Here is a 12,468-nt window from a genome sequence, read left to right as displayed (position 1 = left end):
AAAAATTAATATGGAGGAGGCAGTCCCAGCCCCAGCCCAACACATACCATTCATACACAGACACAATTACTCAGTCCCACCCTCATCCACGCTCCACTCATACAAGACATACCAAAACGACGCGATCCGTTCTTAAACCTGATACACACTCTATATCCCCCAGGTCTGGGACTTACACCCACCAAACCCTGGAGGATACCCATTCATTCCTGGGTGGGGAGGAGCCGACGCCCCAGAACAAGGGATCACTTTTCAAGTGTCTGATAGGCGACGGCGACTGGCCGCGTGGTATTAACCCTTTTTAGTGACTGAAAGTGAAACAGGTGGGTCCGTTTTGTCCTAAATGTTCGCCTGTTTCTTTTGCTCACTGCACTGGAGAAACATGTAACAATTAAAATGCACGGCTCTTAATGTGTGAGATCTACTGAGTTATTCTGGATTATCAGCCTGAAGAGAGGAGAGCTTCTGTTAACATTTGGACAGAACAAAGAAAATGTGCCTTTTTAAAATTATTTGTTTAAAATTGTGCGCGAAAACGCCATCAACTGTGTTTTTCTTTAAATCCGACGCGCTGTTTTTTTGTCACACGCCATCGATTTCGCACCTGAAGGAGCGGTTGACGAATGGCACAAAAAACTGCGGCTCATCATTCACTTCCACCGACATACGTACGGGATTCAGACGTCTGAGGCCAAGAACTGCAAACAGACCCAGACAGTGCGGCAGGACAAACAGCAGAAGGTGAGCAGACGCAGCCGGCAGAAGGAATTCATCAGGCTGACGTACCGTGGACTCAGGAGTATTCCTTTCATCTACTTCCTCCTCCGTTGCTCATCGGGGGACGTTCAGACCTCGTGTCTCGGTCCCTCCCTGTGAACGCACTTTTCTTTATTGCTGGTTTGACGACGTGTTGACAGACCCGCAGAGAGAACGGTACGAGATAAAGAGCAATTTATGAGCCAGAGGTGGACATACGGCGTGCATGTGTTTAAAACAAAGTACTGCAGGAGAAGTGGAATACTTCTACTAATAAAAACATACTACTATCTGAAAAAATAGTTCAGTTAACATTTTAAACCTGAGAGCTATTTAATTACTAACACACAGGATATTAAAACCCTTCTTTGAGTTATTAAAGGATTAATTAAAATCTTTTGAAGCTTATGAACAATCATAAATAAAAGTTATAAAAGCTACTTTTTTTAATTCTTATTCTTATTTGAAACTGGGTTTCAGCAAAATGTATGAGGGTCTGAAAAGGAAAAAAAAGAAGAAGTTGAGAGGAAGGTATCGTTTTAGTTTTTTGGAAGAAAACAGTGGAACAACTATTCTTTTGATTTTGTTTTTTTTTTTTCATCCAACTTTCAGCTGTCCTTTACAAGTTCTTTCACCACATGTTTTACCGAGCAGCTTTCCCAAGTTTTATTAACCTGTTCGTTATTGAAACACTTCTTTAAGATCATTGAAATGTGTCTGAAAAAAAGTCTATTAAACGACAATTAAACAAGGCAATTATTCCCCATCACCGACCAGACCGATGAGCTAGCAGCTAGCTTGAACGCAGCCAAAACCGAAGTGAATTGGTGCCGTCTAGAAACAGCCGCAACCTCAAAACATTCATGGCAGTTCATGCAAACATGTTTTTTTTTAAATATATAAACTTTACATCAACGTTAATGACGTATTACACAGTTATTGGTGGGGTTTGCAAACGCAAATAGTAGCAGCAGCAGCTAGCTGGTGACTTAGCTAGCTAACTTCTGGTACAACCAAAGTATTTCTATCTAATGCAAAACTGACAGAGCTGTTAAAGTTTTATTTAAAAAAGAAAATGAAATAAAAGAGTTTGCATAAACCAGTTAGAAGGTTAGAAGATTTGAGTTGTTTTAGGATGGTTGTGTAGCGCCCCTTTGCCTACATTACTGGCAAAACATCCGAAATCATGTAAAATAATCAAATATGGGACGCCCTGAGTTCTTATCGTTAAAAGGTGATAAAACTGTAGTCGTTGTTATCGGATTAGTTATGAGTTCCCTTATAAATACCTTGTAACTATAACTTTCTTTTACTCAAGGAGAAATCTGTTAATGAAATAATGAATTGAAACAGTAAATGTCTTTCTTCTTTTTACTTATGAAAATATATTTCAAATGAAATTACCCTGAATTTAGTAAAATGAAATACCTTACATTTGTAAATAAACCATAAACACACTTGAAGAAGTGAACACAACTTAAAACAACTCAACTTACCTGTATAGCAATGTACAGTAAATAAGGAATGTGTCTTAACTCAAAACCTTACAATTAAAGTTTCCCTTTAAAGTTCAAAAATCAAACCCTCAGTGTCCATCAGTCACTTGCAGAGCATTAACAAACCAAAATCATCAAAGTCATTAGTAAATCCTAAGCTATGCCGGCTTTATAATAACTAAAATGACCAAAAAAATACCCGTTGCAGGCCTGAACGTCGCTTGTGTGCGTTGGGGCCTGGAAACTTAAACACTGGCCGCTTCACTCAATGAGCAAACAAAATAAATTGACTCTGTACCTGACTCCTTGCGTTTGAAAGTGAAGAGTAGAGCGTTCATGTGCGCACAGCGTGGACCTGTCGTGGCTCGTGGCTCTGCACGTGTCTCCTGCATGGACTCCCGCAGCACTGAATCTCTCGGTCCCCACCGTGTAGTCGATCTTGGTCGTCTTTTCCAAACGAAACCGCAACTCCTCCGGTGTCCAAACGATTCTCGTCTCCAAGTCCACAAAGAACAGCAGTCGTGTAGCTCACCAACGTGGTAGCCAACCCTCCTCGCTGTCTCTTAGCTTAGCGTGCTCTCGCGTGTGTCGCGTCAGTTTTCACAACAGTCCAAGCTGCGACTTCTTGAAAAACAGAGAAAAAGTATCCCACCGCACATAACTAAAGTCCACTGCTTTTATAAATGTCCTGGCCGAACACTTGACTGCAGCTGCCTTTCCTTAGCTAGGAAAAGTTTTGCTTAGCATATGCTAACTGGGAGGAACAATCGAGCAGACTGTCTCCTTCACCCCCCTCCGTCGAACTCTCTCTTTTTTCCCCTCCCCTTCCAATTGCGCAACAGTTCAAAGATCAGTATCCCTAACCAAATAGAAATTAGTAAAATAATTTGGCAATTATTAAATACAGAAAGAAAATACAAAATTGTACATAACAAAGGCATTGGACATAGGAATATTACTAATGTTTGGAAATTGCTTTTTTAAACGTTTTTAAACATCTTAACCCTTTTTTAAATATTTAACCTCCACATAAATTGAAATGAATGAACCCAAACTATAACACGGGTTACACTCTCCCCCACTCAAATGGTTTACATGTCCCTATGAAACCTAATTCCCATGAACATGAATGAAAACATAATTTCAATAACACAGAAAAGTGAAACAAAAATTCCCTCAACCAATCTTTATGACTACACCCCTATGTACTATAGTCAAAGGCTGGTCTTTAGACTTCCCTACCTCATCATAAGTCAGTCTAACAACAGGCTTAATAGACCTCTTCTCACGTCTAAGGGAATGTCTCTGAGGTCGGACTTCCTCAGTCACCCTAACAGGAGAAGGTCTTTCAAGCTCTGCACTACCTGTTAGTTCAGCAGGCGTCTCTACCTCATCGCCAGCATCACTTTCACCATCGCTAGAGTCTGCTATGGCTTCTGACATCACATCATGTTCGGACTCTTCATCATGATCAGATGCACTGTCCTGCGCAGCAGTGTTCTGTATTTCACACTCACAATCTCTTTCTGCGACAGGATCTTCAAGATCTTCAGATTTGGACCTCCATCTGCACATAAGCTGATATTCAGACTCAGGATCACTAGACTCTCCATCCAGCGAATAACCTGCATTGTCTTGAGGCCTCGTACCATGTGGTTGACGTGTCCTTGACTTCCTCTGACTCCTAGTCACAGGTCTTGTGGTTTGCTGTTGAACATCTGAGTCTTCAGAAACCCTCACCAAACTTCCAATAGGCAAAACATTGTCTCTGTGAATAGTTCTCAGCTTCCCCATCCCACTCTCAGGCTTCACCCTGTAGACAGGCAAATCAGGGAGCTTTTCCATGATCACATAAGGTAAAGAGTTCCACCTACTCTGCAACTTATGTTTCCCGTGCAACCCCAAGTTCTTCAGGAGCACTCGATCACCCTTGACTAAGGTTTGATTGCGTAGAGCTCTCTCATAGTTCTTCTTGTTCCTCACATGAACTTGAGTTGCAGACTTGGTAGCTAACTCGTAAGCACTCTTTAAGTCTCTTTTGAGATCTTCCACGTAACGTGAATGACTAACTGGTTCTTGGTCATCAGTACCAAAACATACATCAATTGGCAATATGGCCTCTCTGCCAAACATGATGTAGTAGGGTGAAAACCCTGTAGCATCATTCTTGGTACTGTTGTACGCATGTACTAACTGACTCACATGACGACTCCACTGACGTTTGTGGGTATCCCTCAGGGTTCCCAGCATAGATAACAGCGTCCTATTAAAGCGCTCCGGTTGTGGGTCACCCTGAGGATGATAGGGTGTCGTCCGTGACTTACGGATTCCCAAGGTTCTCAGAAGCTCCTGAATCAACCGGCTCTCGAAGTCACGCCCTTGGTCCGAATGAATTCGAGCTGGAAGACCATAATGAACAAAGAACCTTTCAACCAAGACCTTGGCAACAGTGACTGCTCGTTGATCTCTAGTCGGGTAAGCTTGTGCATAGCGACTGAAATGATCAGTCACCACAAGAATGTTAGAAACTCCACTGGAGTCTGGCTCTAGTGAAAGAAAATCGATACATACAAGTTCCATAGGTCCTGCAGAAGTGATCTGGTGTAATGGAGCAGCTCGTGGACATGGACTCTTCCATGTGACACACTTCCCACAGTTGCTTATGTATGTCTCAACAGTGTGACTCATCTTCGGCCAGTAGAACCTTTCTCTCATTAGTTCTACAGTCCTCTCTACACCCAAGTGTCCCATGTCATCATGCAATGCACGACACACCTGTATTCTGAACTCTTCGGGTAAAAGCAGCTGGCGGTGTTGTTTACCAGAAGCTTTGATTTTCACTCGGTAGAGTAATCCGTCTTCAATCTTCAGTTTGGTTCTCTCCCGTTTCAACAAAGAAACTTCTGCATCAGTAACATGAGATGGCCAGCGACCTGTGTTCAAGGCCTCTCTTACTGTTTTGAGAACAGGGTCTTTGAGCTGGGCCCTTTGCAAGTCGTCAGGGGTTAACCGTTCTAGTTGTCCACCATTCAGGTGGGTTGCAAAACAATAGAGCTCAGGAATACCCTCTACAGGAACTCCCAGTCTTTCAGCCATACACATATCTTGTGCCCGCACTTGACTACAAAGTGTTTTTACATCACCCTGACACAGTTTCTTCCAGGGTTCTGCTTCAACATCAGACCAGTTACGTGAGAGCAAGTCAGCGCCAATGTTCACCTTTCCAGGGTGATACTTGACTTCAAAGTCATGCATGGCTAGTGCTGCAAGCCACCTGTGACCTGTTGCGTTGAGTTTCCCAGTTGTCAGCACATATGTGAGCGGATTGTTGTCAGTCATTACCGTGAATCTCACACCATATAGGTAGTCATGAAATTTGTCTACCACGGCCCACTTGAGCGCTAGAAACTCAAGCTGGTGAATGTGATACTTCTGCTCAGCAGCAGTCAATCCTCTGCTGGCAAATGCAACAGGACGGAGACCTTCAGGATAAACCTGGTGTAAGACTGCTCCTAAACCTTTGAGACTAGCGTCGGTGTGCAACACATAGTGCTTGTTAGGATCTGCGAACGCTAACACAGGCGCATTGGTAAGGCATCGGATAATGTCACGAAAAGCTTTTGTGCATGCATCAGTCCATCGTGATCCAAAAGGTTCGGCCTCCTTGAAGTACCGATGATCTTTTGTGACTGTAGGCTTCTTGCCTTTCCTCACCGGAGGATACCCTTTGGTCAGATCTGTCAAGGGCTTAACGATTGAGGAGTAGTTCGCCACAAATCTGCGGTAATAACCACAGAAACCAAGGAATGACCTCAGTGACTTAAGGTCAGTAGGCTGTGGCCACTGGGTTACAGCTTCGACCTTAGCTGGATCTGCCGCAATCCCATCAGCAGAGACAATATGGCCAACATACTTGACTCTGGGCTGACAGAACTGGCATTTGTCCAAAGACACTTTTAGGCCTACCTCCTCAAGGCGATCGAGAACTTTCATGAGTCTCTCCTCATGTTCTTCTAGCGTAGCACCAAACACGATTAAGTCATCCAGATAAACAAGGACTTGTAGCAAGTTCATGTCTCCAACGGCCTTCTCCATCAGACGTTGAAACGTCGCCGGAGCTCCCATCACTCCTTGGGGCATACGCTCGAATTGGTAGAAGCCAAGAGGACAAATGAATGCGGTCTTGTCTTTGTCTTGTTCCGCCATTGCGATTTGGTAATAACCGCTACGAAGGTCTAAGACAGAGAACCATCGACTTCCTGCTAAACAATCCAATGCGTCATCGATGCGTGGTGTGGTGTATTGGTCTGGTATTGTCTTGCTATTCAGAGTCCTATAGTCTATGCACATACGCACATTTCCATTCTTCTTTCGCGCTACCACAATAGGCGAAGCGTATGGACTCCTTGACTCCTGTATCACTCCAGCGTCTAACAGCTCTCGGAGATGTTTACGCACATCCTCTATGTCCGCAGGCGCCAGGCGTCTGGATCTCTCACGGAATGGACGGGGATCGGTTAGACGAATGTTGTGCTCAACGCCTTTGGCTAAGCCAACGTCCCATTCATGGAGTGAGAACACATTGCGTCGACGACAGAGTTTTCTCCTTAGTCTCTCTTTCCATTCATTGGGGATAGGCGAATCCCCAAAGTCTATCAGACTTGGATCCAGTTCTTCGGCATCTTGACTTTTCACAATAGGTCTGGCCAAATCAGCTGACTGAACTGTACCTAGTGGGGTACCTCGAGGTATTGTAATCTCCTTCTTGGTCTCGTTCTGAATCAACAGAGAGAAGCAATTGGGATCAATGGCAGAAGCGGGAGCAACTACAGGCTGGAACATCACTCCGTAAGGTAATGCTACAGTTTCACTTGTCTCCACCACGATTATGCCTTTAGGTGCTGGCTGAGTAAGGTCCAGTTGACATGGTACACAGCGACTTTCCTGTGGGGTAAGTGTCAAGTCATTAGGGCCCATGTACTTCACTAAACCTACGGAATCATCGGTGTTTGTGTCATTGGCGTTAGGCAGTACTGATTCTCTCTTCTGTCTGTTGTTGTTGATTCTCAAGGCACGGGCTAAAGCCTCACTCTTTGGATGACCACACAAGTCAGCAAGTCTGTGGAACAAATTAGCGTTTGTGCCTAGGATCACTGGGACCTGATCGGGTGTGTTAGGCCCAGGGCAAATCAGTGCCAACACTGACAATGTCTCTGACTTTCCAGTTAGCTCCTTTGGGAACTGCATGTCAACTACAATGTATCCTGAGTAGGGATAGCTTGTATCACTTAGTCCCCAAATGGCCAATCCAGAGACTGGTTGTATGGGTATATCTGACAAGTGCTTTTCGTAGAATTCCTGGAAAATGATAGTTACTTGGGACCCACTATCCAATATGGCTGTACATGGGTTACCTTTCACTCTCATTTGCACTGTAGATGGTGGACCAATGAGACCTTTGGGAAGCGGGGCATTTGCGTTTGAGCATACTTCCTGCTTTTTAGAGAAGCAGCTGAAGGTCTCACTGTTTGGATTGCTCTCATTCGATTGCTTGCCTTTTGCTTTGTTAAGCGAAGCTATGAGTCTCTTTATGACTTTTTTTTCATTCTCAGGAGATGAGCACTGAGTGGCGATATGACCATCTTCTCCACATCTGTAGCAGAAGCGTTCACCACCTCCAGGACTTTGTGCTTGCCTAGAACCTTGACTTAGGCTCTTAGTCCCAATAGCGGCTACCGTAGCCGAAGGGTCAGTTGTATTTTCTCCTTTGAACTTCAACTTTTTGTTTAATCTTTTAACTTTCTTTCGTAAAGCAGCAGCCTCTGACTTATCATTGCCTGAGTGACTCGGAATTAGCATAGGTGCGGGAGCACTAGCTCCTTCATTTGCCGAACTCTTACTCATTTCAAATACTTGAGTTTTCAGAGCTTTAAAATCAGCCTTTAGCACTTCTATGTCCACATCATCATCGACTAAGTCTTTACTAGCAGCAACATTCCGAATACGTGCATTCACCTTCTTTCGTGTTTGCTGGTATTCTTCTTCGGTTCTGATTTCAGACAGTAAGTCAAGAAAGTTGGGAGGTGTACTACGTCTCTCCTTCAGGCGTAGCTGAAGCAACATCAAGTCTGAGTCAATTGCACCACGAAGCAACTGTTCAACGCGCACTTTGTCTTTTTCATTAGCTGAGACCCCTCCTTTCTTCACCACTTTGGCCAGAAAAGGTTCAATCCGGCGAACATAGTCTGACAGCTTCTCACCAGACTTCTGCTGTATGAGCCGGAAAGAAAAGTACAGATCTTCGGCAGACTCAGCAGAACCAAATGCGCAGTCCATCGCATCAAGAAACTCTTGGGCTGTGGCTCTTGGCTTACTGAGGCGTAGTGACTTGACAATTTCGAGAGCAGGCCCTCTCAAGCCTTCCAGGATTCGTCGTCTCTTCTCTTGTTCAGTGAGTTCACTCTCTTGAACCATCAACGTCGCTTGTTCTAGCCAATATTCCAAAGTTTCTTCTCCAGCTGGGGTGGGAGTGATACCAGAGAAAATCCGCAAGCGGCGGTATCCATGGCTCTCAGTTTGACTTCTGGTAGTGCGGCTGACCACGTCGACCATGGCACGCAAGACTGACTCATCAGTGGAAGACATGCTTTGAATATCGGCAAAGGTCTTTCCCTCTGACGATAGAAACCGTTGCAACTTGACTGAAAAGTCTTCAGCAGGAGCAGAGGTAGTGGGTTGTTGAGCATGAGTTATGATCTTCCAAATAGCGCCATCATTGGGTCGGACTTCAGGAGGAACTAAACTCGGGTCGATGACTTCTTTACATTCACAGAGAACCAATACGCCATCGCCATCACTGTAGGGCTTTGTCCCCCTCACTCTCACACGACCCCAGCATCTGACTGAGTGTAGCTCTTCTTCAATTTTGGCCACTTCGAGATCTTTCCCCACCCCTACCACTAATATAGCATGAGTGACATCAATAGTTTCAGTGTCACACCACTCGCTAAGCTCCGCCTGCCACTTACTATCAGCCATGACTGATAAATAAAAAGTTCAACTTTCTATGAAAATGTGCAGAGTTACACTATAACAAGGGTAAATAAGTTCAGAAATTCTCATAACATCCCAGCGGTGCCTCCATTTTGTGTAGCGCCCCTTTGCCTACATTACTGGCAAAACATCCGAAATCATGTAAAATAATCAAATATGGGACGCCCTGAGTTCTTATCGTTAAAAGGTGATAAAACTGTAGTCGTTGTTATCGGATTAGTTATGAGTTCCCTTATAAATACCTTGTAACTATACCTTTCTTTTACTCAAGGAGAAATCTGTTAATGAAATAATGAATTGAAACAGTAAATGTCTTTCTTCTTTTTACTTATGAAAATATATTTCAAATGAAATTACCCTGAATTTAGTAAAATGAAATACCTTACATTTGTAAATAAACCATAAACACACTTGAAGAAGTGAACACAACTTAAAACAACTCAACTTACCTGTATAGCAATGTACAGTAAATAAGGAATGTGTCTTAACTCAAAACCTTACAATTAAAGTTTCCCTTTAAAGTTCAAAAATCAAACCCTCAGTGTCCATCAGTCACTTGCAGAGCATTAACAAACCAAAATCATCAAAGTCATTAGTAAATCCTAAGCTATGCCGGCTTTATAATAACTAAAATGACCAAAAAAATACCCGTTGCAGGCCTGAACGTCGCTTGTGTGCGTTGGGGCCTGGAAACTTAAACACTGGCCGCTTCACTCAATGAGCAAACAAAATAAATTGACTCTGTACCTGACTCCTTGCGTTTGAAAGTGAAGAGTAGAGCGTTCATGTGCGCACAGCGTGGACCTGTCGTGGCTCGTGGCTCTGCACGTGTCTCCTGCATGGACTCCCGCAGCACTGAATCTCTCGGTCCCCACCGTGTAGTCGATCTTGGTCGTCTTTTCCAAACGAAACCGCAACTCCTCCGGTGTCCAAACGATTCTCGTCTCCAAGTCCACAAAGAACAGCAGTCGTGTAGCTCACCAACGTGGTAGCCAACCCTCCTCGCTGTCTCTTAGCTTAGCGTGCTCTCGCGTGTGTCGCGTCAGTTTTCACAACAGTCCAAGCTGCGACTTCTTGAAAAACAGAGAAAAAGTATCCCACCGCACATAACTAAAGTCCACTGCTTTTATAAATGTCCTGGCCGAACACTTGACTGCAGCTGCCTTTCCTTAGCTAGGAAAAGTTTTGCTTAGCATATGCTAACTGGGAGGAACAATCGAGCAGACTGTCTCCTTCACCCCCCTCCGTCGAACTCTCTCTTTTTTCCCCTCCCCTTCCAATTGCGCAACAGTTCAAAGATCAGTATCCCTAACCAAATAGAAATTAGTAAAATAATTTGGCAATTATTAAATACAGAAAGAAAATACAAAATTGTACATAACAAAGGCATTGGACATAGGAATATTACTAATGTTTGGAAATTGCTTTTTTAAACGTTTTTAAACATCTTAACCCTTTTTTAAATATTTAACCTCCACATAAATTGAAATGAATGAACCCAAACTATAACACGGGTTACAGTTGCAAGCTACGTCGGTCTTAGCTCCACTCAGATTAGCTTCTGGTCAGAAGAGATAAATGGTGCGGTCCTTCAGTTCGCGCCCTGACAAGCCGAGTCAGAGGTCCGTTCAGCTCAGAACCCGCAGAGGAAGAAAAGGTGCACACATCAGTGCTCATAATCTGACGTCGTGGCAATCTGTGACCAAACCAGTGGTAGCAGCACGTCTTCGCTCGATGCATACGAGACATTTAAAACAGACATTCTGCAGATGCAGGCGTTCTTTCATGCACTTTTCGAGTCACATCGGTTTCAAATGAACCCGTAAAGGAGCGCCAAGACCGCCGTAATGTTCGACTGCAAAAAAAAAAGGAAAAAAAAAGTACACAACATCTTCAATAAACGTCAAGAAATGGTACTCTCTACCACGTGCCTTAGTTCGATTTCTGAGCAGTTGTGTCGCGCTCGTTCCATCTGTTAAACTCTGTTTCTCCAGACCGAGGCAGGTCAAAGCCTCGTCTGCAGCAGGTAAGACATTAATTGTTCACAACCTCGCTCCTGAACCTCACTTCCATAGATCTGAACTATCACTTTGATGTTAGTTTTTTTTATATATAACCAACTCTGTGCTGTACTAAATCTAATACAGATGGTATTTGTGGTGTCACTGAATTCCTTCTGAAAAACAGATGGTAACTATTCAACATGTACGTATTATTCCTTTACATAATTACAAAAGGACGTTTCAAAAGGACAGATTGTTTGGCCTTTTGTCCAACCAAGCAATCCATGTCTTTGTTTCACATCCTAAAACATTTTCAGCTCCACACCTTGCCATCAGATTTTTCCTGCCGAAGTGGGGAGCAGTTTTGTAGCTTTCTTTGCCATTGTCTTAATTAGCATGAAACGTGTCTCCACCCAGTTGGGGAAATCTGAAACAATGTCCGTCACGTTTTTTCGCAGGAACGCAGAAACGGGCTGCGGTAATCTAAACCTGCTCTCCGCCGCGCCCGACAAAAAAAAAACATCTTTGGGAGGAAAATTTACTTTGGGGGCCAAACAAGGCGCAGCTGATGTGGCAGGGGTTTTTCATTGCTCCCAAACTTACCGGCAAAACTCCACCCACTGCTTGTGGGCGAGGGTGTGCAGGGAGACAAAACTTCAAATTCAATCCTGACAGAAAACATTCGAGAGTTGGCGAGAAAACAAAAACAACGCGTTTCATCTGCGACACCTTACGGCAGGGGTAGGCAACCCTGGTCCTACAGGGCCGCCATCCCGCATGTTTTCCTTGTTTCTCTGCTCCAGCACACCTGATTTAGTGGTTAAATGACCTAAAATCAGGTGTGGACCGTGGTTGTCCACCCCTGCCTTACGGTATTTACTCAAAGGTCATTTTGAAACGAGTTCAAGCTGGTTTGCTAAGGTGTTAGGACATTTCTGGTGATGTTTTTAGATTTTCATCTGCGGATGAGATTATTTTACAAGTCCTGGCTCTCAAAAAAAAAAAAAAGGATGCAGTTATGCAACCGTTTCCACAGAGACAGAATATAGAAACAGGCTTCGGTTCTCATGAAAAATAAACCCTGGTTGGTTTTCAGAGGGAATAACCTTTAAAGATTACACTTTGGGATAGATAACCTATAGGATTTTCTGTTCGTTTTT

The 12,468-nt window shown here is 43.8% G+C and overlaps 1 protein-coding gene across 1 annotated transcript; it reads right to left on the bottom strand.

The window, feature by feature from the left end:
* Positions 1-582: 582 nt before the first annotated feature.
* On the bottom strand, positions 583-10,802 carry LOC119618054 (paraneoplastic antigen Ma1 homolog). The gene is made up of 3 exons (XM_037981926.1): positions 7,955-10,802; positions 6,995-7,243; positions 583-698 (listed from the first exon to the last, which is right to left on the bottom strand). The coding sequence occupies exons 1-3, from the start codon at positions 9,288-9,290 to the stop codon at positions 583-585; spliced, it is 1,701 nt and encodes a 566-aa protein (XP_037837854.1). The 5' UTR covers positions 9,291-10,802.
* Positions 10,803-12,468: the final 1,666 nt, after the last annotated feature.

Source organism: Kryptolebias marmoratus, linkage group LG20 (assembly GCF_001649575.2).
Source record: "Kryptolebias marmoratus isolate JLee-2015 linkage group LG20, ASM164957v2, whole genome shotgun sequence".
NCBI classification, from domain to species: Eukaryota; Metazoa; Chordata; class Actinopteri; order Cyprinodontiformes; family Rivulidae; genus Kryptolebias; species Kryptolebias marmoratus.
Note: the sequence above shows the minus strand (reverse complement) of the source record. Positions and strands in the feature narration are given on the sequence as shown.

Excerpts from the sequence above, each read along its gene's own strand:
- LOC119618054 (XM_037981926.1), bottom strand. The coding sequence starts at position 9,290 with ATGGCTGATAGTAAGTGGCAGGCGGAGCTTAGCGAGTGGTGTGACACT. Across the intron at positions 7,244-7,954 it reads GACTAAGAGCCTAAGTCAAG|GTTTAGTGAAGTACATGGGC; the intron begins GTTCTAGGCAAG and ends ATGATTCCGTAG. Across the intron at positions 699-6,994 it reads GGAGATTACAATACCTCGAG|TTCTTGGCCTCAGACGTCTG; the intron begins GTACCCCACTAG and ends GTCTGTTTGCAG.